The sequence below is a fragment of the Aythya ferina genome (assembly GCF_964211825.1).
Source record: "Aythya ferina genome assembly, chromosome: 3".
NCBI classification, from domain to species: Eukaryota; Metazoa; Chordata; class Aves; order Anseriformes; family Anatidae; genus Aythya; species Aythya ferina.
In genome coordinates, this window is record NC_140298.1 from 25,789,081 (window position 1) to 25,815,963 (window position 26,883).

At 38.2% G+C, this 26,883-nt stretch overlaps 1 protein-coding gene across 13 annotated transcripts in view; it reads left to right on the plus strand.

The window, feature by feature from the left end:
• Positions 1-26,883, plus strand: part of RYR2 (ryanodine receptor 2) — a 428,706-nt gene that overhangs the window by 2,097 nt on the left and 399,726 nt on the right. For 7 of the 13 annotated variants that reach the window (XM_084513246.1, XM_084513253.1, XM_084513254.1 and 4 more), the window contains exon 2: positions 8,430-8,486. The exons of the other annotated variants lie outside the window; for them this stretch is intronic. In XM_084513246.1, coding sequence (XP_084369372.1) covers positions 8,430-8,486 — 57 coding nt within the window. The remainder of the gene's footprint in view (positions 1-8,429; positions 8,487-26,883) is intronic. 13 annotated transcript variants of the gene reach the window in all.

The following is a 26,883-nucleotide window of genomic DNA, read 5'->3' on the forward strand; positions in this document are numbered from 1 at the left end:
GTTTTGGTAGTTAAAATAGAACTTTTCAAAGAACACCTTATGCAAGCAAAAAAGCTTTCTGTGCTCTGAATACCTTAATCATGACATCTGTAGGCCCACTACATATAGACAGTATTTTCTGTCTTTTGATAGCTCTGGATAAACTTTATGAAAATTCAGGTTCTCTTTCTGATGTTGCAAAATTACTGTAGCTGTCTTTAGAGTTTGCCCTGGAATTTAAGCACAGTGTATTTTTTTTTTTATGTTTAAAGAGAGATTAAATTTTCTTCAATAAAAAGATGCCTTTCTTTGCAGTTAGCTATTAAACTGCATTTATGTTTGTAATTTACATGTTGATTGCTAATTTTCTTTTGTGTGTGTCTGTGTCTTTTTCTTTCCTCTACACACATTCCTGTTTCACCCAACAATTCCTCTTCTCTTGGTGCTGTTTATCTTATGAAGATGATGATGATTATTATTATTTTATTAATAATAAGGTGACATCATGCATTTGCTCCTACAAATTTGCTGCTAGGGTGAATGTCTGTTTCAGTTGGGAATGGTTTGATATGTCACTTCTGAAAAGTGAACATAACCTGTTAATGCCCTGGGTTTCTGGAGGTGTCAGTTCCTATATTGATCGAGACAAACCCAGACAGACTGGAATTCAGCCCTTCTCCAGGAGGTTTTATATAGTCCTGTGAATTATAGACGTCTCCACAGACAGTGGTCTCCTCATTACTTTGCTGAATATGGCAGGTGGAGGTACCCTTATGTTACATGTACCCATTTTTAGGCTTGGATTTGCATTCCCCTGACCTCCCACTAAAGGCATGCATGAGGTGCAAGGGGAGTGAAGAGGAGCAAGTATCCTGCTTTTGGTTTTATTAGTTGTATGTCTGGAGGATCGCCACCTCCCTGTAGAGGATTTATTTATTTATTTATTTATTTAATATTACAAAGGAGAAAGATGTGTACAAAATAAACTTTAATTGTTTATTCTTTATGTTGAATAACAAAAACTGTTTATAGTTAACAGGGAAATGACTAGTTTACTTCTTTTCTTTTGTTTCAGGATATATAATTTATCAAAAGGGAAAATAATTCAGAGCTCCACAGGAGAACAGAAAATGTATTTGCCTAAATGCATAGGCTCCTTTCATAATGTGTACGTTCAAGGACTGACTTTTGTGGTTCAGTACGCACATAAAGGCCTTTGTGTGGAGGGGTGTTGTGGAGGATAGGGTTGAAACAGTAGCAGTATTTCAACAAAATACTGCCTAGGAGTATCCTTTACACTGGTTAAAGATGTCCTGAGTTTTGGAAGCAATTATGTACCCATGAGTGATGAGATGTTGCAATTCAGCTATTAGATCTCAGGATGTTCCTGATGCCAGTACGTCTGTTTTCCTGGAGCTGTGGAGTTCCTTGCATCAGAGACAGGTCTTCTTTAAGATGTTTATGGTAGGTGACACCATCAAGACACACTGAAGTAAGTCTGATGGGGTTATGGTCTTTCTCACTGTCCTGTAAGACAGTGGAGGCTAACGTGCCTGTCAGAAATCAGAAGCAGTCAGTGTGAGCAGCACATTTTCCACAGGTTCTTTGAAGTCACTGTCTCTTTTTTTTTTCCTTTTCTTTTCTTTCCTTTTTTTTTTTTTTTTTTTTATTAATTAGAATGCTGCTGTTGTTCTGTGCTCCCTGCTCCGCCCCCCTATTTGTTTAATAAGGTCTCTTGCTTGTGTGAGTGTGTTCTGTGCTGCATTATCTTGTACATGGACTTAATTGTTCTGAGTACGACTATGACTGTCAGAGGAAATTGGAAGGATACTTTCCAACACTGGAAATGTACTTCTAAATGAAGTTAAATGTTGTTTAGGTTTGATGTGCAGAAGATTTTGCTAACTCAGTGCTAGGATTTTGTACTTCAGATGATAAAAGAATGGAGTTTGTGGCAGAGAATTTTTCTTCGCTCTGAAATGAAGAATGTGGTTCAAATGTAGTTGTGTTTGAAGGACGGAAATTCTGTGATTCCAGAGTCACTTCTGTTGCAGATATTCCTCCTTATAAAAGCATTTAAACAAGGACTGCCACTTCAAATATGATTAACGATCACATACTTAGGTGCTATCATGAATGAAGATGGAACTACAGGACAAAGAAAGAAGCTGGACAAACCGGATCTTAAGATTATTTTAAGATGATAAGAAATGAAACATGAGAGGATTTGTTTCTATGTGTATCTCTTGGTGAAATAGAATAGAAATTATTTTTTTTCCTCTACAGTGCTTTTCAGTTACTGTTTATCTTTAAAGTATTTTTTTAAATCATAATATGTAATACCTTTGATTCTGTTAGCTGCAGTCATCAAATGTACAAATGCAGCTGCCAATGTGCACTGAGAAAAATGCACAAAACCAGCCTTGGATATTAGGAACGATCTTAGAAGGCAAAAACATTGAAAGACAATTTGGCTAGCCTTTGTTTATGTTGAAAGCTGTTCCTTGTAACTGTCTGTGTGTGACTTCTGAAGATTCACCAGGGACTGGCACAAGAGACCACTGTTTAACAGCTCATGTGAGGGATGGTGTGGCTGCCATTGCAGTGTCTGTACTTGCCTCTCTAAGGCACTGCACTGCAGTATGGATACTGAATCCACTCTCAAGTTCTGTTTTGGAATTGAACTGGACAGACTGTGTGTAGTGAATGCATTTTAGCTAGGACACTTAGTCCATTTCTTATTTGAGAATTGTGTGAATATTTTGCATATCAATGTTTTAATTCCTAAATTGTTAGACAAACATTCTATACCACCCTTAGAGTGATTAGCACTGGATAAAATCAGTTGTTTGCTCTGTGTACTGTCTTGTCTGGTGTTTTGCATCTGGAGGTTGTCTGTATGGGACACATGAGGAAGCTCCATAGCAAGCAGCTGGTCCACCAGAGAGACAAGTTTCTTGCTAGAGTTAGCTGGCTTGTGTTTTGATGCATAGAGAACTCCTCTTCCTTTCAGTGCCTGAAAGTGTTATAATGGATGGTGCTGCTTAGCATCATGAAGGCCCAAGGAAAATCTATCACAGGAACGTGAGCTGTGGATACATTGTAAGGAGAGAATTCCATTATAAACATGGATTAACTTCTGACCGAAGACTTAGCACAATTTCAAGAGCTACATCTGCCTTGGACTTCTTTACTATAATGCTACATTATTATAGGTGTATTTTAAAGGTGGCTTTTCTTTTATATAGCTGTGTGGAAAATGTGCGTGATGCTTCTAATTCAGGAAAGTACACCAGTTCTTGTGCAAAGATAAGGGTGTGTTGAAATATTTCTCTGAGTCAAGATAAAAGATAGGCAAGTGACCATATGGGAGAATAATGAAAGTGGGCTGCATCCACGAAGTACACGAATTAAACTAAAAATACGGAGATCTTTTCCTCCTGATTTTTTTTTTTTTTTTTTTTTTTTTTTAACTTACAGGTGTTATGAATTAAAACTGAGTTTTGGTTTTGTTTTCTAAACTGTTGATTAAATTTACTGAATTGGCTCAAAAAGTAGACTTTGTTATGTGTGGACAGCAAAAGAGAAGTTAGAAACTATCTGTGTGTGTAGGTGCTGGGCTTTCCTATTTTTCCTGATAAAACGTAAGTGACATAAATTTGTTCCTTTTTTGTGTCATGGTACTAGTACATAAATAACCTTTGTTGAACTGGTAAATGGACACATTTTATAAGGATGATGAAAGAAGTTTAAATTTTTCTTCGTGGTTGTTGTGGTTTGAACTGTGGTTGATTAAGATTAAGGAAGTCAGCAATGTACTTGCTATATTGTCCAAACATTTTTTTTCTTAATCTGTGCACAAAAAGAATATCTCTTTAGTCATTATTAAACAGTTACTTGTAATGCTATGGAGAAGTCTCAGAATGAAGCCCTGCTGTTGTAAATATGTACCACACATTTATTAGGTACTGATAAGAATGTCTAAAATAAATACATTAGTCAAATGAACAAGTATTTTTTTTTATTTTACAACCACTTGTTTAAAAAAAGATGGCTTAAGATGGCTTATGTTTGTAATGGTTCCCCTGGTCACATAGGGTAACGAAGTGCTGTTTGAGGTCTCATGAGTGAAACTTGGATCCCACCAAAGGCAGAACTATTGACTTCAGAGGAACCAGGTTTTCATCTCCTGACTTTGTTTGCAGGCAGACTGACTACAAATGTGTGCCTAATAGTTTTTACCGTGTAAATGTCAGTTTGCTTCTGAAAACCACAAAACTCTGGAAAGATTCAGTATTCTGATTGGAATTGCTTCTAGTTACAACATTGTTAGGAGACTTTCATTGTTGTCTATCGGATGGATCTTCTAGTGCAGCATTTCTGGGAAATCAAGCTCTATTAATATCTGGAGATGGCTGTCCCTCTAAAGTGGAAATAAAATTGCAGGAATTCTCTGTTTTGTATTGGTCAGGGGATTTCTCTTTTATACATCATAAACAAGAATTTTGCTATTGATTGCAAGGGGACACTTCCTCAAAAGAATAAATTCTCAAGACAAATAACCACTAGGGGCAAATGAGTAATGTTTTCCCATTAATACCATTTTCAACTTCATCTTTGAACAAAAGTGCAAGAAAGTTCTGTATCTCAAGAGAGAGTTTACTACTGATGTATGAGATAAGACTATCAGAAGCTGGGCTCTGGCTTGATTGAGCTACTTGGTTTGAATTTTCTCCCCAAGCATTGAGCGTAGGTGAATAGAAACAGTTGTTATTGAAGTACATAATCCAGACACCTTAACTTTTTAACAAACCATAACTTTTGTCCAAAGTTATGCATATGCATTGCAAAGAGCTATTTAATTTGGGTTAACTTTTCCTTTGTTTGTATGCATTTGCATTTATAACATGAATTCTTGAAGTAAAATTAATGTTATCCACAAGTAGTAGGAAGAGGATATGATATTTCTGAAGAAAATTAAACAACAACAACAAAAAAAACAGGGCAGATTTTTCAGTCATCGTATCTTGTCACTGCTTCCTTAGATTAAGAAGCTTTAAAAGATGCTTTCATGGCATGTGGCAAATAAAATAACAACCTAAGAGTAATGTATTTTCTCTTAATGAAAGCTGAAAATGTGAAACCTGTTATTTCATCTTTCAGGCATTTTGAAAACACCCATTTTAAATCTTAACCTTGGTCAGAAGGAAGTGAGAAGAGAGCACTTGAATTATTTATGCAGTTTATACCCTGGAAATTCTCCCAATAGCAAAACAAGAATAGCATAGCCTGGCATAATTCTCTGTCTCTTGTCAAAATCCTACAATAATTATAAGACCTATACTACATTCTGCAAGTGTATGATACTGAAAGCCATGTCTTGCTGTGCTTTGTGCCCCACTCTGGAAGACCCCTTGAAGGGGATGCCTGATGCACGTCAGTAAATGAGAAAAGGCACGAAGGGACTAGTTTAGGTAACAGCTGAAGCCTTTTAAAGGCAACCATAGCAATGCAGAGCTACTGCAATATTCTGTGCCCATCAGGGGAACAGCAATGATATTTCTTTATTATCACTGCCAATAAACAGAACAACTTAAGAGAATCACAGAATCACAGAATTTCTAGGTTGGAAGAGACCTCAAGATCATCGAGTCCAACCTCTGACCTAACGCTAGCAGTCCCCACTAAACCATATCCCTAAGCTCTACATCTGAGCATCTTTTGAAGACTTCCAGGGATGGTGACTCCACCACTTCCCTGGGCAGCCTGTTCCAATGCCTCACAACCCTTTCAGTGAAGAAGTTCTTCCTAACATCTAACCTAAAACTCCCCTGGCTCAACTTAAGCCCATTCCCCCTCGTCCTGTCACCAGGCATGTGGGAGAACAGACCAACCCCCACCTCGCTACAGCCTCCCTTGAGGTACCTATAGAGAGCGATAAGGTCACCCCTGAGCCTCCTCTTCTCCAGGCTGAACAAGCCCAGCTCCCTCAGCCGCTCCTCGTAGGACTTGTTCAGTAGAGCAACCACTGAACAAGTGGCTCTACAAGAGCAGCCACTGCCTGCAACATCATCACAGAAAAGATCATCCCAGTTTTCTAACAAAGACTAGCAGGAGCTTCCACCTACTTTTATGGCAGCATAGCTTTATGCTGTGCTCACTTCTTAGTAAGCCTGAGCTTCACTAACTAGTTGTGTATTCACTTGTGAAAGAAACCTTTCTCTCTGTTTTTTTTTTTTTTTTTTTTTTTTTCCTTCCTAATAACAGTGATGTTTGATGTTACTTGTCAGGTAAGCGTTCTTCAGATATGCTGCTACTCCCAGGGCCCAATGATATGTAATGCAACTATAGGTTTGAACAGACACATTTGAGACATATTGTGATTTAGTGGAAGCTTTGCTTAGCTTCTCAGCATTGTTTTAAAATAAAACAACAACAACTCCATTTTGCGCTGACAAAAATTCTTGTAGAAACATGATGTAGATTTCATTTTGATATAGAAGTTTCCTGCAATCCTATGGAGGAAATGCTCTTGTATTTTGGATAGTTCCAAGATATTATGTGTGGTGTTATGCCTCCAAGTCCACATCAGAATTGCATTAGCAGTGTCTCACACGAGAGTACTATATTCAGTAAGCTATACACTGGTTAATTTGCAGTTGCTTTTCTTGGAACTTTCAACCTCTGAGTCCAGCATTTTTCGTTTGATCTCTCTTGTTTTTCCTTTTTATTATCGTAGCTGCTGAGACCTCTCTGTCTTCTGGTATTGGGTTTGATTGCTCTTCCTGATACAGTTTGACACGCTTCAACCCAAGTCTGTGGCAGAACTTGCTACTGTCTTTATTTATTAATTTAAACGTTCAAACTGGTAGAAGGATGTTTTCCTGAAGGTGGCTCTTAAACTTGGAATTTGTTTCTTTTTTATTTTTTTTTCCTTGTTGTCTTGATACGACAAATGGCAAGGACAAGGTCTTTTTTTTTTTTTTTTTTCCCTCTTACAGAACAGGAAAATAACTATATTAAAAATGTCACATCAAGTTTACCAAGTAGGTAAACAAGTAGATTGATAACATCTGATGCTTTTGGAGTCCTTCAGCTCAAAAATCCTTAATTTTAGCTGTACAGCATTTGATGAGAAAAGGAGGGATGTGTGAGGGAGGGATGTCAAATCTCATACTGAGTTTTGTCATCCTCTTGAGAGGTATACCTTGGTGCCTGGCTTTTCTCCAGAATAAAACAGATATTTATGACTAGAAATTTTAACTCTGAGTTTAGGTTCATGTAGGATTTTTTTTTTTTTTTTTGATAATGAAGGAGAAAAATAATAATTATGTTGTAAGCTTTTTGTGTTCTTAAAGATGAAGAGAAATATATATATTTCTTTTTCTAGGAGAAATGCAGCTAAAAAAATACACAAAAAGCACTGTATAGCTGCAGTTTTAAGTACTGGAGAACTTACACCTCTTTATTGACTGCAGCCAGCTGAGAATGGAGATGTTTACTTTAATTTAGGAATTGTCATACCTGTTTGAATCATAGAATGGTTTAGGTTCGAAGGGGCCTTGAAGATCATCCAGTTCTGTTCCCCTCCTCCTCCCCCTGTTGCCCCCAGCAGTCATAATATACTGATAATCAGTAGATGAATAAGATACGTCAGGCTGCAATGTTGGTATATTTTATTGAGAATGTTACAGGCATCACTTTTTTGATTGTTCTAATTGTCAGAAGTAATGTATAGCTCTTCTTTTTTATTCTGAGATTTCTAGCTGAATTTTAGCTTATAACTTATGTGTCTGCTGCAATTGCAGCTGCAGTCTCTAAATTTTTTCTTTCCTTATTTACTTCTTAGTTACTTCTTTAGATCTGTTAGTGAAGCAGAACTATATATTTTCTGTTTTACCTGTGTTTTTATTCTGTGCTCTGTTCTGCATTTTTTTTTTTTTTTAAATTTAAACAAGCATCAGTGACTATTCTTCCCTTCCAAACCGATTTGTTTCGGGGGATGTCCCTCAGACTTGGTAAGTCACTGCTCTCTAGAAGTCCTGGCTTAAGGAATCATTTACTCTGGCCTTCTGCACAGGGGTGTATTCTGTTGACTCTGAGGAAAGGGTTAGTGGAGAGATGCTGTATCAGTTTTCCTAAAGCTCTAATCCTGTAAAGTAATCCTACTAATATGGTGTGTGAGAAATGTTCAGGCTTCAGAACTTGATGGGAGAGATTTGTTTCCATGCATGGCACCTGCATTTCTGTTTACATAGGAAGGCCTTACTTCACTTTTGGTTTACTAGCAGAATTAACTAACATGGGTTGGAACACACATTCAATGAAAGAATGAGTTCAATTGGGTAGTGAACTGTGGGAGTGTTAACGCTAACAAAATTCTTTATGTATCTATGTGATTTCATATCAGTGAGTGAGATTTTTTTTATGATGATTTATGTCTGTTACAGAATTACAGTTTGACAATTGGAACCACATCTAGAACTTGGGAAGCGCGCTTTGTTGTAGTAAGTTCTTATTCAAAAGTTATGGCTTGCTATTAGTAGTTATAGCCTAGTAATTTGGTTTATTGGGAGGTGCAGAGAAATGAACAGTTCTGGGACTGAAATGGGTTTGTAGCTATGTTGCACGCTTTAAATACAGTAATCAGCTGAAGAAAATCCTGATATTCCTTTCAAAATTTCTAGCTGGATCTCATTTTCCCTGCTGAAGGAATAATAAACTGTTTAAGTGAAAGAAATGCATAAAACAGGCAGGTTGGTATATCAGGTTGTTAAAGGCTATTTCATTAGTAAAAGTGCAGAAGAAAATACTTCTGGCCAAAAAATGTATTTGTACCATAAGCTTAAAACCAAGTGCCGCATTACAAAGACTGCTTCCAATATAAACATGGCTGTATTACCTGTTGCTTAAGTTCTACTGCAAGTGTAATGGAAATCAATTGATTTTAGTCAGATGTTTAGCAAAATAATCTACTCTGTATCATTAAACATTTTATGAACCAATTTGCTTGCCCAGGACTTCAGGGGGGTCTATATGGCTATATGGCTGTATGTTTCTTTTAAGTCTGGTTCTGCTCTCGCTGGTGATAATGCCAAGCCTCTTCCTCTAGACTTGAGCACATATCATCTTGTATGCTCTTTGTCTACAATTTTAAGCACAGTTAATATTTATCTCATTTATGCCCCCAAAATGTGTGACCTTCTTTTCACACAATTAGCTTTAAAATGTGTATGCTTCACTAATTGTGCTTCAAAGTGTTTACATCTAAATGCTGGTAAACCATTCCAACTTTGCCATGGAGATGTACCTGCTTGTCCAATGCAACAAAGGTGATAATCTGTTGCTATCTGAGAAGAAAGCTAGATGTTTCTTATTCTGCAAATCTCCTGAAGTCTTCATTAATTCTTCATTAATGAATGAAATATTGCTCTTGCAGAGTAGTATCCTTAATTTGTGTTAGCAGTGCACTTTTACTGTGTCCAGCATAATTTTTATGTCTTCTATGGAATTCCAAGTCAACTCTAATTTGAGTTTGAGGTTATGTATACTGTTTAAATTACTCAGGATGTCATACATACTGTGAGGGAGTACTGGTTTTTAGGTATTTGATATGTACAAAATGCTTACTTTTCTTATTCCTTTTACTCTTCCAGTCCCCTATCTTTCTTTTTATCTTTTTTTCTTCTCACTTTTTAAAAATTAAAGCAAAACAAAAAAAACCAACAACAACAACAAGAAAAACACAAAAAAAAAACCAACGCTTTTTTTTTTCCTGGTCTGTATTGTAAGGTTGGAGACCTGACTTGTCTTGAAGCTTTTACTTTTAAGTGAGTACAGTTGCTTTTGTTTAGTTAATAAAGAAAGTTTCAGTTATACTTCAAGGTAAGCAACTATTTTGTCACAAAGGGTTTCTGAGAGATCTTGGGATCTCCTGTGATTTATTTGTTGTCTGTAAGCCTAATTAAAGCCAATTTTAGGAATATTAGATTAGCACTTCCTGGAACTGAGCTCTCACTGTGCAGTGTTGCTCTTTCAGACGACTGTGTTAACTATGGCAATGGTGAAATTGCAAAAATTAGGTACACTTTCAGGTTCATTCAAAAGAGCATGTTAATGGTGAAATGTCTACCTTTTTTTTTTTTTTTTTTTTTTTTTTTTTTTTTCCTCCCAGTGATCTGATCAGAATAGCATACTTTGTACTCAGAATGTATAGTAAAAAACATATAGGTATAACAGGAGAAGGTCTTTTTGCTTCTACTCCTGTTTTTCTGCTTGGTGTAGTCTGTCTCCTTGACTCTTGGCTTACAGTAAAATTGACAGGCTTTAATGGAAAGGTCTTCAACCAATTTTTGGCTACACATGATTTGCACGGCATTATCTGATAATATTCATTTTCCAGGTTACTTCCTGCTGAAATAAGCTGAAAATTCACTATATTTATTGAATTTTCCATAAATGGAACCAAACTTTCTGTGCACCCTTGCATATTTTGTATTCTATATGTGGTTTTCCAGTTGTCCAGAGGTTTCTTTGTTATCGGAAATAAACTGTTTCAAATGATGTATACAGCATGTTCTCATGATTATGTTAATGTAAGATGTTGTGTAACTAACTTCTTTTTTCTTTAAGCATTGAAATTAATGTGAATCAGAATAAAAATAAGGAAACAATAGATATTGACTGCTTGAAAGCACACATTGTTTGCATCTCACTTCTGTGTATCTCGTTGCTGATTTGTGTCTGTTCTAGACCTTTTAGGGATTTGTGTATCTATACATCTCTATATATTTTTGTCTAAACTAACCCATATCTGGAATCTAACCCAACTTTCAATTTGTAAATTCTTTCAAAAACTGTCCTCCCTGTATGATGGTAGTTCTATGTTCAGAAGAGGACATGTTGGGGAAAAATGTTATAAACAGCTGCTTGTCCTCTTTTAAAACTGATCTACTGGTGTGCATTGTTTTGTCCTTTGTGCAACTCATGCTGAAGTCAAGGTTAATGTATTTCTTTAATTTGGATTCAGTGTTCTGTTATATAGAATATGTTCTTATATTAAAAATGTTTATATCCTAAAGAACTTATATTATTGTAATAATCTTACACTCACTGTAGTTTTATGATTAATAAATAAAATGCTTTATCACACTTTTTTCCATGGCTATGGATAAAGAATTATTTTGAAATTTTTAATACAGAAGAGATGGACATCACTTTTATATGTTACATAACAGTTATGTAAGATTCTTGTGACTTGTTTTTCTTTTTTTGCAGAGAACCGTTTTTTTTCCATGAAAACAGTAGCAGTAGTTTCTCTTTGTCCTACGAAAGTGTTTTTTTTTTTTTTTTCCTCCCCTCCCCTCAGGGTGGAACGCAACCTCTATTTTGTAATTAACGTTTCTCAGTAAGGTGGCAAAATACAGTAAAATCATAAATACATTTTGTAAGACTGGAGACATATTGTTGAAAGCTATGTCAGTGTTTGGGTCAGAGAACAAAAATAATTTGGATAGACGTGGATACTTCTGATCTGGAAGGTAGCCCAGAACACCTATTCCTTCCACTCCTTATGAGGTAAGGGAAACGATGTTATGAAAGAGACTTTCATCACTACTTCCAAACTTGCAAGATACAAAACAGAGAGATCAGAATCAGGCTATGCAGGTTTGGTACTGACTCCCAGAAGAAATTCCTTCTCTGTTGGCTCTTCCTTGCTGCTAAGATATTAGATGCAAGTACAAGAGAAGGATGGCCTGGAATGGTTTGTGTTACTACCATGAAACCCTCTGGTCTATGGAGGGCAGTTCTCTCACAGTAACTGTCGATTTTTTGGCTGGTTCAGCTGGAAATTTGAACTGTTTACTTCAGTGGTACCAGCAAATTCGGAGTTCACACCTACTGGTGGCCAAGGATTAGCTTTTTCACTGGGTGTAAATGAGAATTCAAATGAGGAAGTGTGGTCAGTCCACGATGTTCACTAGGTTTTGGTTGTGCAACTTCTGTTACTTAGTGTTTTAATATCCCATATAGCTAGGATAACTCTTAGCTCTTGTAGATGATGTTTGCATAATATATTTTCAGATTCAGTCATTTGTGGTAAGAGTAAATTTTTTTTACATGCTGTACATTCAAAAAGTATTTAGCAAGTAGTATAGGCAAACAGAATACAAAATCCAGTGAATCATGATAAGCCTCAGGCTATAGAATGTTAGTAATTGCATAGAGAAAGTCTTTGTAGCTGAAAATGTGTACAAAGTCCATCGTGATCGTCAGAAATTTAGTCCTGTTTAAGGGCAAGGATATGTCAATTGAAGGTGTCATTGTAGTTGAAGTATCACAATGTGATGCTCATGAACTGACTGGAGGCTGAAAGAAACTGCTCTTACAAGATTCAGAGATGATCCAGGGGACACAAAGAGTTTGATTAAAGATTAGCTGATATCAGTATTTTTCCCACTTGATTAATCAACATAACAGGTATGGAACTGTGGTATAGCTTTCAGTGTGGAATCCTTCTCTCTGGGGTTGTTTTAAAAAGAAGACTTCCTATGGGGAAGTGTTTAAGTTTTTGTTGTTGTTGTTATATTTTATTTATTTATATATATATTTTTAAGCACATTACTAAAGTTGCTTAAGGGAACTATCAACCTGCTGAACCTCCTGAAAGGTTTTCATGAACTATGTTTTTCTTCCTTTTCAGACTTGAGGCATTAGAAATTCTGCTGCATTGCTCTGGTACCTTTCAGTGCATTAGCCACACAGCTCAGCTGACGTGGTTTTGTTGTTGTCAATCAGGCTATCCAAAGAAGGTGAATCACGCAATTTTATAATCTTGACCCTTGTAAGATCAAGAATGAAAAAGTGTGTGCTTACATTTTATTTATATATATATATGTATATGTATATATATTATATATATAATTATGTATATTATATATATAGCATAGATTTTATAAATATTTTATATATACATGTATATATATTTCTTTCCCCCTTGAAGAGAACTGTAGAACAGAAGAAACTTTTTACATCTGTTCCTAGCTATTTCACTTGATTATAGATTTTTTTTTTTTTTTTTTAAATAACATATTTTCCAGTATTCAAGAAATCAATAGGATCCAGCACATGATAAAAAGATGAGAAAAAAAAACAACCATTTATTAACAGATTACATGTGGATGTGTGTGGATCTTGTTAGGAGCCTTGACAGAAAATGGTTTATCTTTTCCTTCAAATCTGATGGGAAGGCTTGCATGACAGTGAGGTCCAGGCAACAGTGGAAAAAGTAAGTATCACTGTGTTTTGCTACAGGGAGATTGTAAAGTTCAACTGTGGATCAAGTATTAAGGATTCAAGCTTCTTGTTGCTGAAGGACTGAAGGATCTTTTGAAAACGACTTCCTTTTTCTCTTGGAAAATGCTCTGATGATAGTCTTATTGGGGCCAGGCAAGATATTTAATTTAGAAAAGATCATAAAATGGAGGTGGGTCTTACAGAAATGCCATCTAACCCTTTTTGACCTATGCTATTTTCCAGAAACAACATGAAATGCAAATAGAAACATTTCTTAGAAAAGCTACCTTCAAACTTAGAAAGTTTAGAAAGCTACCTTCAAACTTCTTTGGCAAGTCTAATGTTAAAGGCTACCTTTTCATCAATATTTCTCTTTTCTTTATCTGTTCTGTATGTGCTCATTTGCTGTGAAGAATGTAGAGCTGTATTACCCTGCTTTAAATTTAAAGAAATAAAATTTTAAGAATGGTGCCTAGTAGCTGCTATACATATCACTTCAGAGGAGAGCTCAATGTGAGGAAAAAGTAGTTTATGAAAAGTTCTTTAAATGGAATTAAATGTAAAATCTGTAATTGCTATCAGGGTGTTTAGAAAGCACAATTGATTTGATGGTCATCTCTCGAGATGAATTTCTGAACATTTTTGTAAACAAGATATTGTCGTGGTTCCGCTCAAGTGGGCAGCCAAGCTCCACCACAGCCGCTCTCTCACTCCCCCTCCTCAAAGAGGAATGGGTAGAAAATATGTGAAAAGGGCTCAAGGATTGAGATAAGGATGAGAAAATCACGCAATAATTATTGTAACGGGCAAAACAGACTCGGCATAAGGAGATAGTAAGATTTATTGCCTATTACTAACAAGCGAGAGAAGTGAGAAAACAAAGGAAAAAGCAAACCAAAAGCACCTTCCCCCCCATCCACCCTCTTCCACCTCCTCCCCCCGAGCGGCACGGGGGAATGGGGGTTAAGCACTTCTTCTCTGCCGCTCCTTCTCGGTCACTCTCGTCCCCTGTGCTGTGGGGTCCCACCCACGGGATGCAGTCCTTGATGAACTGATCCGGTGTGGGCTTCCCACAGGCAGCAGCTCTTTCAGAACTGCTCCAGATATGGGTCCGTACCACGGGGTCCATCCCTCAGGAGAAAACTGCTCCAACCTGGCTCCCCTACGGGCAGCAGCTCCTGCCGGGTCACCTGTTCCTGCGTGGTCTCCTCTCCACGGGCTACAGGTCTGGCCCGGAATCTGCTCCGGCAGGGGTCTTCCACAGGCGGCAGCCTCCGTCGGTGCAGGGCCACCTGCTCCACCATGGTCTCCTCCATGGGCTGCAGCGTGGAACCCTGCTCCACCGTGGTACTCCATGGGCTGCAGGGGGACATCCTGCTTCACCATGGTCCTCACCACAGACCGCAGGGGACTTCTGCTCCGGCGCCTGGAGCACCTCTCCCCCTCCCTCTACACTGACCTTGGCACATGCAAGGCTGTTCTCTCACTCCTGGCTGCTGTCTGGCGTAGCGTTTTTTTCCTTGTCTTAAATATGCTCTCACAGAGGCGCAAACAACATCGCTTATTGGCTCAGATCTGGAAAACAATGGGGCCCTTCCCAAACATGGGGCAGCTTCTAGATCTTTCTCACAGAAACCACCCCTATAGCCCCCTGCTACCAAAACCTTGCCACGTAAACCCACTACAGATATAAAGCTTGTAATGTTCAAGTCAGCTTTGATTTGGGACAAAGAAATGCTGAAGAGCTTTTTGAGAAGGAATGTCTAGAGTGTTTACATGGTTGCATAGAAATACATCCTATAAAGGATGCATGGGAAAGCTGTCTGAAGAACATTTCTAGCTTTCTGTATGTTGAATACAAAGCAGCCTCTTCAGCAGTCTAAAAATGTATCTTCAGATGTTTTAATCTTTTTTTATGTGCTGCCTTGGTGATAGCAACTGAGTGGTAGTGATATGACATGCTAGTGTAGATAACCTGTGTGTGGCGGTTCTACCCTGGTGGGCAGCTGAACTCGACCACAACCATGTTCTCACTCCCTCTCCTCAAATTAAGAGGGGGAGAAAGGGCTCTAGGGTTGAGATAAGGTCAGGGAGATCACTCATCAGTTATTGTCACAGGCAAAACAGACTCATCATAGGGAGATTAATATGATTTACTGCCTATCACTAGCAGACTAGAACAGTAGGAAACTGAAGGCAAACTAAAACTGCCTTTCCCCCATTCACCCTCCTTTACCTCCTCCACCCAAGCGGTGCAGGGGAATGAGGGCTGCGGTCAGTCCCTAATGCTTTGTCTCCCCCACTCCTTCATGGTCATTATCTGCCCCATCTCCACCTGGGGTCCCTCCCTTATGCTATCCTTCCCGAACTGATTCTGCCTGGGCTGCCTATAGGCAGCAGCTCTTCAAGAACTGTTCCCACGTGGGTCCATAACATGGCATCCATCCATCAGGAGCAAACTGCACCAGCACGGGTCCCCCATGGGTGGCAGCTTCCCCCAGGCCCCCTGCTGCTGTGTGGGCTCCTCTCTGTGGGCTGCAGCTCCGGCCCAGGGCCTGCTCCTGCAGGGGCCCTCCATGGGCTGCAGCCTCCTCCAGGCCACATCCACCTGCTCCAACGGGGGGGGGCTGCAGCGTGGAGATCGGCTCCATGTGGGACCCATGGGCTGCAGGGGGACAGGCGGCTCCACCAGGGGCCTCTCCATGAGCCGCAGGGGAACTGCTGCTCTGTGCCTGGAGCACCTCTTGCCGTCCTTCTGCACCTACCTTGGGGGTCTGCAGGGCTGCTTCTCACTCCTCACTCTCCCAGCTGCTGTTGCACAGCATTTTTTTTTTATTTTTTTTTTTCCTTAAGTATGCTGTCCCAGAGGACATCCACTGTTGCTCACTGGCTCAGCTTTGGCCAGCAACAGGCCCCTTTTGAAGCTGTGTGTAGCTGGCTCTTAGCCAACATGGGGCAGCTGCTGGGCTCTTTTCACAGAGGTCACCCCTGCAGCCCCTGCTACCAAACCTTACCACATAAAGTCATCACTTAACACATATTAACACAAACCTTGCCCCATAATCTTATGGCTTAACACAAATTTTACTTAGCTTTGCTTGAATTATAGTTTCTGTACACAAAATGGCACAATTTTTCTTTGATTTTTTCACTTTCCCCTTAAGAGCTAAGGGGAGCTCTTAAAAAGTCCAGTTAGGGATGGCTACATGATGAAGACTTGTATTTTCCATCCAGGAATAGGTGCTGCAGTATTTAAGTGACTGATGCACAGAGCCTGGTGATGACTGATGCTGGCAGAAGACATTTGGTTTGGTGCTTGTCTCACCAAAAGAGCTCTGCTCTTGTTGGACTCTTAGCTGCTTCTGTGCATGTTTATGAGTCCAGGTAAAAGTACATGGGTATCTTTCTGAGCATATTCCTGTGTTTAATGCTAGTACTAGTCTATTGAAATAACTTAAACCACTATTGGATGTCCCAAACTGCAGTGAAGGATCCAACCTGCCTAGAAACTGGTGCTTCTTGTCACACTGTAATATGGTAAGAGTGAAATCAATACATACGCATAAAATATGTGTTTTTCCATGTCACATCGATATTTTAATTCTGAAACTTTTATGTTTGCTTCTTAATTCCTTAATCTATGAGTTTGAAATTGCATTAAGTTACCTTAGATAAGCAGTGGAAGACCACACAAAGGGGATGAATTTGGAGATAGGTTTTGAAGAAAGATCTAATTACTGTGTCATGCAGAACTGTGTAAGGTGTTCTAGGTCTGAGGAGAGGGGGAGTGTAGATGTTATTGGTTCTGAAACAAAACCTGAGCTATTAAAATATGCATTTGGTTATCAGAAGAGAGATCACGGCTGTTGAATACAAGAGGAACCAAGGGACAAAATCTATTATTATTATTGATTGTTTGCATTACACAGTGTCCAGAGGGCTCAGCTGAGGCAAGGGCCCTGCTATGCTGCTGTACAAATGCACAGCGAGTTCCTGCCTGAAAGCACATAGACTCCAAATACACAAGATGGAGAAACGCTGAGAAGAGATGAAGGGACAGGGAAATGAAGTAGTGTGTCTAGGGACACAGGATCTCTTAGGGTCCTTTCTGTGCTACTCTGGACTTGTGATGATTTAGGATGTAGAGACTTAGCTGTTCCATTGAAGATGAGGACGTGTATTATGGATGTTATGTGGGAGGATACTGCATGTCAGTGCACAGATTCAAGGCCTGGTAGGCAGAAGACTGGACAAAAAAAGGTGACTTTATTTGCTAATTACTGGATGGTGTTTACCAAGAATTTGTGAAAAAATGTCTGTACAGAATGTATAATACTGTTAATAACAACATGGTTGGAAAAAACATTGGAGTTACAGAATCGGAAGTTCTAAATGGTGGATGCCTGGTTAATTTGAAATACTTACAATACTTGACAACCTCAGTCAAGAAAGCTTCTATGATGAAAAGGAAGAGTGTTTAATACTAGTATAAATTAAACTGTTATTTTGTACTCTAGAAGTGAAATTCTAAGTTACTGTACTTAGCTGGACTACCGTTCTGGGTTTCAATGTGTAATTATTACTGTAGGAAATTCTGGATGAAATATTCTGAGTGGGGGTGATTCATTCCTTAAATCTGTTTATTCTGTTATGAATATCTATTCTGTGGAAAGAGTGAGAATTCATTTTATTTTATTCATTTTCTATTATTTATTCATTTAATAAAAAAAATACTGTAGCCAAATAAAATGAATTATATATTTTTTTAAAGCAGTGAATTTATAGTTGGAAATTTGAGTAAGAAAAAACATTTATGATGGTTTAACACAATGGAGTTCCTTCTTTGTGGAAGCTACCTTGAGTAATTTTTGCATAGATCAAGATTTTCCAATTTTGTTTCAGTACAGTGAAATAATGCTTTTCTCTCTCTCTCTCTATATATATGTGTGTGTGTGTGTATATAATATTAAAATATATAAATATATATATTATATATATAATATGTATAATATATTAAAAATATATATATAATATAAAAGTATATATATAATATATATATATATAATCTTTTTTTTTTTCCCCTTTGCCAAGGTAGTACACAGATGTCATGTAAGGTATTACTAAGCTGGAAGAAGAATAGAAGATTGAAATGTCCCTTTATCATTGTGGTAAGGTCCCAGTGAGAACCAAGACTGCTGTTTTCCCTGTACTTAACAACTCACCTGAAATTTGAATGCAGATTTGTGGTGGTTGACAAAAAGTCAACTGGAAACAACGATGTGCAACCTGTAATGCACTGTTTCTAAAATGAGCAGAAATACCATATGAAGATGGAATTTGAAGATTTGAGCAAAATGGAGATGTCACTCAGCCTGAAGTACCAACTGTTTTCATCTGATTTAGTATGCAAGAGCATATTTACAGATGACTCACAGTTAAAATGCTTTACATAAGATTACCCAAGTATTTAGTTCACTTCAGGTGATGGAAAGATACCGTAAAAATAGTAATAAAAACTGTATCTGGATGCTCTCACTAATTTAGAGGTGACTTATTTTTTTATTTTTGTCAGGTCCTGTGTCACATTCATGCATATATGCTTTGTTTTCTCCTCTATGGTCTTAAAATACGCAAATAATGATTAAAAAGGAACAGTTAAAAGAGATTATACAAGAATGCACTTAGAGTTTATGATTTAATGTCACAGGTTCATCTAGCTTGGGAAATACAAATAGCAGGCTGAAGCAGTGCTTGTTGTCTTAAAAGAAAAGTTATTCTATGACTTCAGCTCTTGCTAATGTAACACATTTTAAAAATTTGTTTACGTTCCACTTTACTCTGTATCATTGCTCCCAGTGAAGGAAGCTAGACTACTTTTATCCTTGATTGTTGTGCTTTTATATGTTGTATTTATGTATATACTATAGATTGCATAAAAATAATGGAAGTAATAACTGAAGACAAAGGGGTTCATTTTAGTCACTATTGTTTCTTCAGAAGCAGTCAATAAAAGATACGAAGGAAAGAGAACAAGAATATATTTTTGTCTGCTTCTGCTACACACTATCAGCCTGTAGTGATTTGTGACTCTGGGAATTAGACTCAGGAATGGTGACACTGAATTTGGTAGTAAATTGAGCTCCATAGCTGGAGTGGATGGTGCATAAAGTGTTGCTTATTGTTTTGAAGCTGCTGTGTGCAACTTTCAATTGATGATTCCTAGTTGTGGTACTGGAAAAGGCAGTGAATCATAACCGAAATATTACTGTGTGTATTTGCAACTACAGTAGTAATTTTTGGTTTGTAGGCTTCTACTAAAGGAACAGCATTAAAAACAAGCAAACAAAAAACCCCAACCAGACATGTTTTCAATTCTTAAAAAAAATTGCTTTTTCTTTTTTACAGTTAGCCAGCTATACAATATGGACAATGTTTGAAGAAAAAGCTTTTTCACAAGTAATGGGTTCTTCATACATTTCTTTTACACCTTTATATTCCCTATCCACCTTCCCCTTTTCTAGATTCTTAATTTGCACTTTTGTGGAAGGACTTAGAGTTGCAGATCTTGTATTTTGTAATCAGGGGTCCAAAGAGCTGCATCTGCATTCTGCAAACCTCCCAACTCTTCGAGCAGCAGCAGCATGCTTGTTACTAGCCACGGTTATTGGGGAAGATATTTGGGGCATTAGAAACACTGTCATGCATACTCTTGATTTTCACCTGAAATGATATCATTGCAACTTGCTTATTGTGTTTTCATGTTGAAATCTTCTTCCTCATTGATTCAGTGCTGAGTGGTTTGGTCTCAGCATCTTGACAGGGGTTCATGTGCTGGGCTCAGTATTGTGCAGTCCATGGAAGTATTGTTGGGAGAGGCACAGAGGCTGATCTTGGCCTTGACAGCCTAGGCAGGGAGGTCTAGCATCCATGGTGACGGGATGCACTGGCTCCTTCTCAGTTGGAGGGAGACGATGGGGTTGGGGTGAAGGGCCTTGAGGAAAATGATATGGACCAGGTGCTGGTATGTTTTGTTGAGGCTCTAGTTTCTGACCTTCTCCTCTGCCCCTTTGTAATGTTGCTGTTCAATAAAATATATCTTCTCATTTATTTGAGTCTGATGGGGCTGAGCTGTGGTTGAATCCTGAAGCTGTGTCAACAGCAACTGTGATCAGGTGATTGTGGGTAAGGCTGCAGCCTGATGGACCTACAGTGAGTGGTATTCATACTGCCACAGGCTGCTTATTTTCCAGTGAAGGAGATGGGATCCATCCCCCAGCATGGCTGTGTTGTGAGAATTGGCAGGACGAGGAGTGATTCAAACCTTGGCCTTCGTGTGTAGGTGAGCAAATAGTGAGTAGGTGGTGGGTTGTGCAGTACTCTGAAGGGACAGGCAGTCGTGGTACACCATGGCTAAGTGCTCACCCCTTAATCAGGGTGGAGGACAAACTTACAGTCTAAGTGTTTTAATGGTAGGACAGTAAAATTTCATATGCATCCTGTCTACTACTTTTTTTCCCCCTAGTAATGGTACTTAGCAATTACAGGTGCCTTTTCTTTGTCTGAGTGCAGAAAAATATCAACTATTAAGTGCCGGTGTTCAAACAGTAAATCTTAGAGGCTGTTCAAACAGTCACAATTTGGAAACAATTGAAGCAGTATGGGTATTTTTAATTTAATTTTTACAGTTCAACTTTTTACAATAAAGTGGATTTTGTTTAGCCATCAAAGACTGCTGAATTGATTAATATTACAAGTCGGCTTCTGGCTTGAATTTGATAATAAGAAATAAGAATTCCAATAAAAACAAACAAAAATTAATAGTTACTGCCTCTCAATATGCTTAAAATCAATTATGATAATAAATTTGCTTCCTCCTAGTCAAATATTCAAAGGCAGGATCTTCCCGAAGCTCCCGGTCCAGGGCTAGAAAGATGAAGTGATGAGGGGAATTTCCTCAAGTAGCAAACAAACCAGCGTTACACCTGCTACTCCTCGCTTCCCAACCAGGAAGCAGACGTGGTTTGTAACACCCCCTGCAAAGATTTAGAGAAGAGAGAAAACAACAGCTGGGTTTGTTGGTAGCTGTGCACTGCATGTGATGGTGCCTGTAAGCAGGAGGATGCACTGAATGGCAACCAAGCAGCAAAGATCTTCGGGCTGCTGGTGTTCTGAAGGGGAGGTCACCAATTCCTGCATTTTGGTAATGGCATTTAACACTTGGAGAACATCGGAGACAGAAGTGAAAAATGCAGAGTTGTCTGAAAATATTCCAAATTTCAGGAGGAAATAAAGTAAAATTTGGTGTTCATTGTATTTGTGACATTAAGGAAGACACACTTTTAAAGTTTGGCAATAGGTTCTTTTTCTTGTATAAAATTTAAAATTAAGTTTTCCCAGAGGACCTCCATTCCATTCTCAAAAGCAGTATTCACAGACAAGTAGAGAACATTTTTTTTTTAAATTAAAATTTAGGTGCAAGGAAACACATGAGTATGCGAGGAGAAAAAATGAATTTTGGCCTTGTGGTAGAGATTGTGATTTTTGAGTGTTTGAGTTCTAAAAATGAGTAAATTAATAAATACAAATTTATTGTGCCCTGACAACAAAACAGATTTATCATTATCTTTGTCCTTATTATATATGGCTGTTCACACAAAGAAGTAGGTCAAAGAACAAAATGTACAAGTGTATCAGAGGTTCTCCCAGCCTTTTTTACCCCGCTTGTTTTTTTCAGCCACTGAGGTGTGTATTTGTCTTAAGTGGGAACGTATGCCTCCCTGAGTGATCACAAGTACTTCTTCCAACCCCCCCCGCCCGATATTCTTTTCATGCCATCAGAGTAATAGGGAGAACGATGCATTTGCATTACTGCTCCATTTAAACAATAAGTGAAGATAAGAAATAAATACTTCATTCCCAAATGGTGTCTGCAGTATTTAGAGGTTTGGCTAGTTTTCAAGAGGAGAGGCATGAATTCAGCATTAAAGTGCTGCTGCTTCTGTGGAAAAATAATGAGCTGTGCCATTTGATCAAGGACAAAATGGCTATCAAGCAGTGATGATTTCGAGGAAATAGCTTTTAATAGTAAAGAAAAATATACCGTTTCTCATGTGAAACCATTCCTGTAGGTTGTTTATCTAGTAAATAACGTAGTTCACATAGTAGGGTGAACCTAGTGGAATGGGGATTGTAATGAACTCAGCCTCTATCAGCTTCCCTAGAAATTCTTACTGGTTGCTTTTTTGCTGTGTTCTGCTTCTGGTGTCCTTGCCCACCAGTCTGTCTAGTAGAAATATGTGAGAAAGGGCCTTCCTGATGTCATTGCTATCCATTATTATTATTTTTAATTTGAAGAAGCCACCAAGTATCAATTGCATTGTCCTTTTTGAACTGATGGGAAGAGTGTGCAGTAAATGAACAATGGGAGGTAAGTCATGTCTCTATACAAACTTAGTCTTTAATGATCTCTTTCTGTTTTGATCATGCTTGTCCTATTCAGTATGGTTCAGTAGTTTTACTTTAAACTAGCATGATATAATAGTTCAGGCGGGCTTTGACATGCTACTCTGAACTGGGCTAAGTATCTCCAGATTGCATAGCTAGACTCTGATATTTCCTTTTGTACCTCAGAAACCGTTTTGCACTGAGAAGACTTTTGCTGGGCTGTCTGCTCCGTGAGGAAGATACTCTCAGAACTACCTGCTAGTTAAACCTCTCACTGACTTCTGCCAACAGCTGTATCTACTCCTTTTTTTTTTTTTTTTTTTTAGTTAAATCCTAAACATATGAATTGTCTACAGTGATGGAGGTAGACATGATTTGCCATTTCTGCACTCCCTGAACTATGTGCATTGTCTCATGACATGAACACTTCCTGTCTTATTTCTTCACTTTTCCTGAAAGTGTCATAGCACCTGTCTTTGAACTGTGACACAACAGATTAGGCTGTGGCTACTGAGGCTCTACAAGCCCACTTTGGTCTTGCCTCCTTTGCTACCTCAAACCAAGGTTTTGCCCAGTGATTCTAGTGCTCAGCAAGAGATCTTCCTATGTACCTGATGTCAAACGTTCAATGAATTTGGAGGATATATGTTATGTGTGTGAATTGATTACAGAAAGTCAAGTAATGTACAGTCAAGCTAAGTAGTGTCTCTTGGAAAACCAAACCCTTAACTACCTTAATTACCTTTTTACCTAAAGTAATTACCTTTGACAATAAATTCATGTGGCCAGTTACCCTCACAGTTAAAAACCAATGTATTCTTTTCTTCTTTGGCATTTTTCCTTGTTTCATCCTCTTGTGATGTCTAATTACCAAAAGATAACAGCACAGTATAAATGCTTGCAGTCCTGTCTGATATGATTGCAGTCAAGCTTGTATCTTTCTCAGGTAAAATTTCTTATCTTTGTATAGGTGATTTTTTCCTATCTAGTGGATTCACCATAGATTATATTCAAATAGACATACTAGTTTCCTATATCCTCTATTATATACACATCTCACATGCTTACAGTAAATATTTTCTACCTTGGGATTTTGTTGTAGAGGTAGTTTCTTCTTTATAACCATCCCTGCTTTTTGGAGTCAGATTTTATTTCTTCTTTTTTCTTTTTTTTTCCCTGTAACTTCTTTTAGTGAGTCAACTAACTTATCAGTTTCATCAAATAATTCAGTAATGCTTTATTTCCATGTTTACTTTTTTTTTTTTTTTTTTAAATATCAATTCTCAGGTAAGGAACACTGATGAATTGTTTTAATGTTTTAGATGTTTAATTACTGATAATTAATTTTGACCTGTAGTCAGTGGGAGTAATGTGCTTTTTTTGTTGTTGTTGGTGGTTTACATATCTTGTGTTGTTTACATTTTTTGTTTACCTGGCTAAGAATGAGTCAATTATTCTTTACGTATTTCAGTAGAAATACAGGATAATGAATAGTTTTTGTATTAGTGTACAGCACATGGGTATTTTTGCAGGTTTCTATTTAAACACAGTAGCTTGGGTTAAGCAGCATAATAATACTTTTTTAAAAAAGCAAAAAACCTCACCTGTGGACTGATGATATTTTGGTTGTATGACTAAACAAATTCTGTTTCATTCACATGACTTTGTTTCGTGCTGGTACAAACAAGTCAAAAGGTATTTGTCCTACAGGTCAGTGGAAGACTAGATTTAGAATAAAAGCACGTGGTTTATCTTAATTTGTAATATTACAAGCAAGCTTGAATGCAATGCTGCTGTTATGTGATGTGCAGAGTGTATGTAACAGTGTGTATTAATGGGGGAAATCACAGAGGAGGAGAGGAAACTGGCTCGATTAAATTTCTAGGGGCACAAATAGAAAATCAGAGTGCTTATCAGAGTTTATCTTGCACTGTACAGTTGTGTTGTTATTAAATCTTAAGGCTCTTCTTACGTGAGTGACTTCATAAATGCATTTATATTGGACTTTGGTCTTCTGCTGTTGCTTCCATAATGGTCATATCATGTAGTTCGTATCAATGTGAAGATACGTGGAGTGAATTAGTAATTCTTGCTTGTGTCAGCTGGGAATATAAATATATAGGGAATATAAATATATATATGGGAATATATAAATATATTCCTTCCCCCTCTCCAGGGGAAGGAATATATATGGAATCTTTCTCAATGGAACAGCTTAAAATAAGGTGCCTGCACATGAATGTGTACAATTGTTATGACTTAAAATACGCATATCATTACAGCATTTGCTTTTTGACTGTTCAATTAAGATGACCTAGGGTTTGAGAAGTGAATTGAAATTATGGTAATATAAAGGCATCTTGTACAATCAAAATTGTACCTGTTGCTGTGGTCATCTTCCTGGGTATCCTGTCCTTGATTTATCTTTAACATTTCAATTTCTGTCACTTTCCTGTGTGATTAGGACAGATATTAGGGCTTGAGAGCATGCTGCTAACAGCATGTCATTGTCACAGGCAGTACCAATAAAAGCAGTAATACCATGCTTCTTGCTTCTACAATCCTACAAGAGATGCATTGAAATAAGAAATCCTTAGTCTCTTAGTTACATTTTAAAACTGACAATACCTTCATAAACAACTTCAAATTTTCAAAAGCATTAGAAATAGCCTGGCACCCCTTTGCTGTTTCTTGAGATGTGATTGATCTTTGCCATGCTTGAAGTGTCTTCTGTCTCTTTGCTGCTTCAGTTGTCAACAACTGTTGTTCTGAGCCTTCTAGGTTAAACTTAAACATGCGATGGTAAGTGCTTCTTCTATCTGAGGAAACAAAGATGTCTCTCTTTATTGGAAGGAGCCTTTGTTTGCTTAAGCAACAAGCCAGTGTTGTCTAGCACTGTTTGCAGCAGGTTTTAGTGAAGGATATGCGTCATATGGCTTCTTCTCACCGAAGCTGGATAAAAATCTAGACCTATTTTCCTTCTAAAGTCAGGTTGCCATTTTCAGTGCAGCTAGCTGTATTGTTAGAATTTGCCAGGTCAGACACTGACATAAATGAAGATGGTGTTTCTTCTCCACCTACTGAGAAATGTTAAACCAGGAGATTGGATTTTCCACTGAGTCCCCTAGTGAAACAAATAGAAGAGGCAGAAGTACAAGGGTAGAGTCCAGATTTGATTCAAAAACTTGGCTCATATTCAGAAGAGCACTTGAGAATATCAAACTATTAATGGCATTATGATCCCATGTGGCTGTAACATCATTTTCTGAAAATGCTGAAGGAATTTGCATGGGTGCCACAGGTAACCTGAGTTGCACTTCACGAGATTTGTTCTTATAACATCAACAACAAAATTGTTATTTAAATAATGTTAGGTATTTATGTTTTGTCTTATTATTGCCTATCTGTAAGAAATGTAGACTAATAAAACAAATGATATTTCTGTTAATTCCTGACCAACCAGTTGCTCAGTTGAGCATTTTTCTTTTACTTGTCTGCCTTCAGCATGGCATCATGTCTGACTGATTAATTGAAAAGTAGGATTTTGAAATATTTAATTTTAGGGCCTTGACTTAAAGAACAACCAACTAACCAACAACAAAAACAACAACAACAAAAAAAACACCAAACAAACAAACAAACAAACAAAAACAACTCACAGGTTGAGGTAAGGATAAACAAATTAAAGGGAAAAAAAAAAAAAGAGGGGGAGTGGGGGCAAAGGCTGCACAGAAGCAAAGAGTGAAAACTATCATTCTCTACTTCCCATTGGCAGGCAATGTTTGGCCACATCTTGGGTAGCAGGGCCTGAATATACACAGTGATTGTTCGGGAGGGCCTGCATTTGCATAACATGAGCACCCCCATGGGTGGCATCCCCTCCCCCTCCCCCAGACCCCCTGCTCCTGCGTGGGCTCCTCTCCACGGGCTGCAGCTCCGGCCCGGGGCCTGCTCCTGCGGGGGCTCTCCATGGGCCTCAGCCTCCTCCAGGCCACATCCACCTGCTCCACCGGGGGCTCCTCCACGGGCTGCAGCGTGGAGATCTGCTCCATGTGGGACCCATGGGCTGCAGGGGGACAGCCGGCTCCACCAGGGGCCTCTCCATGAGCTGCAAGGGAACTTCTGCTGGCTGCCTGATGTCCTCCTGCCGTCCTCCTGCTCTGA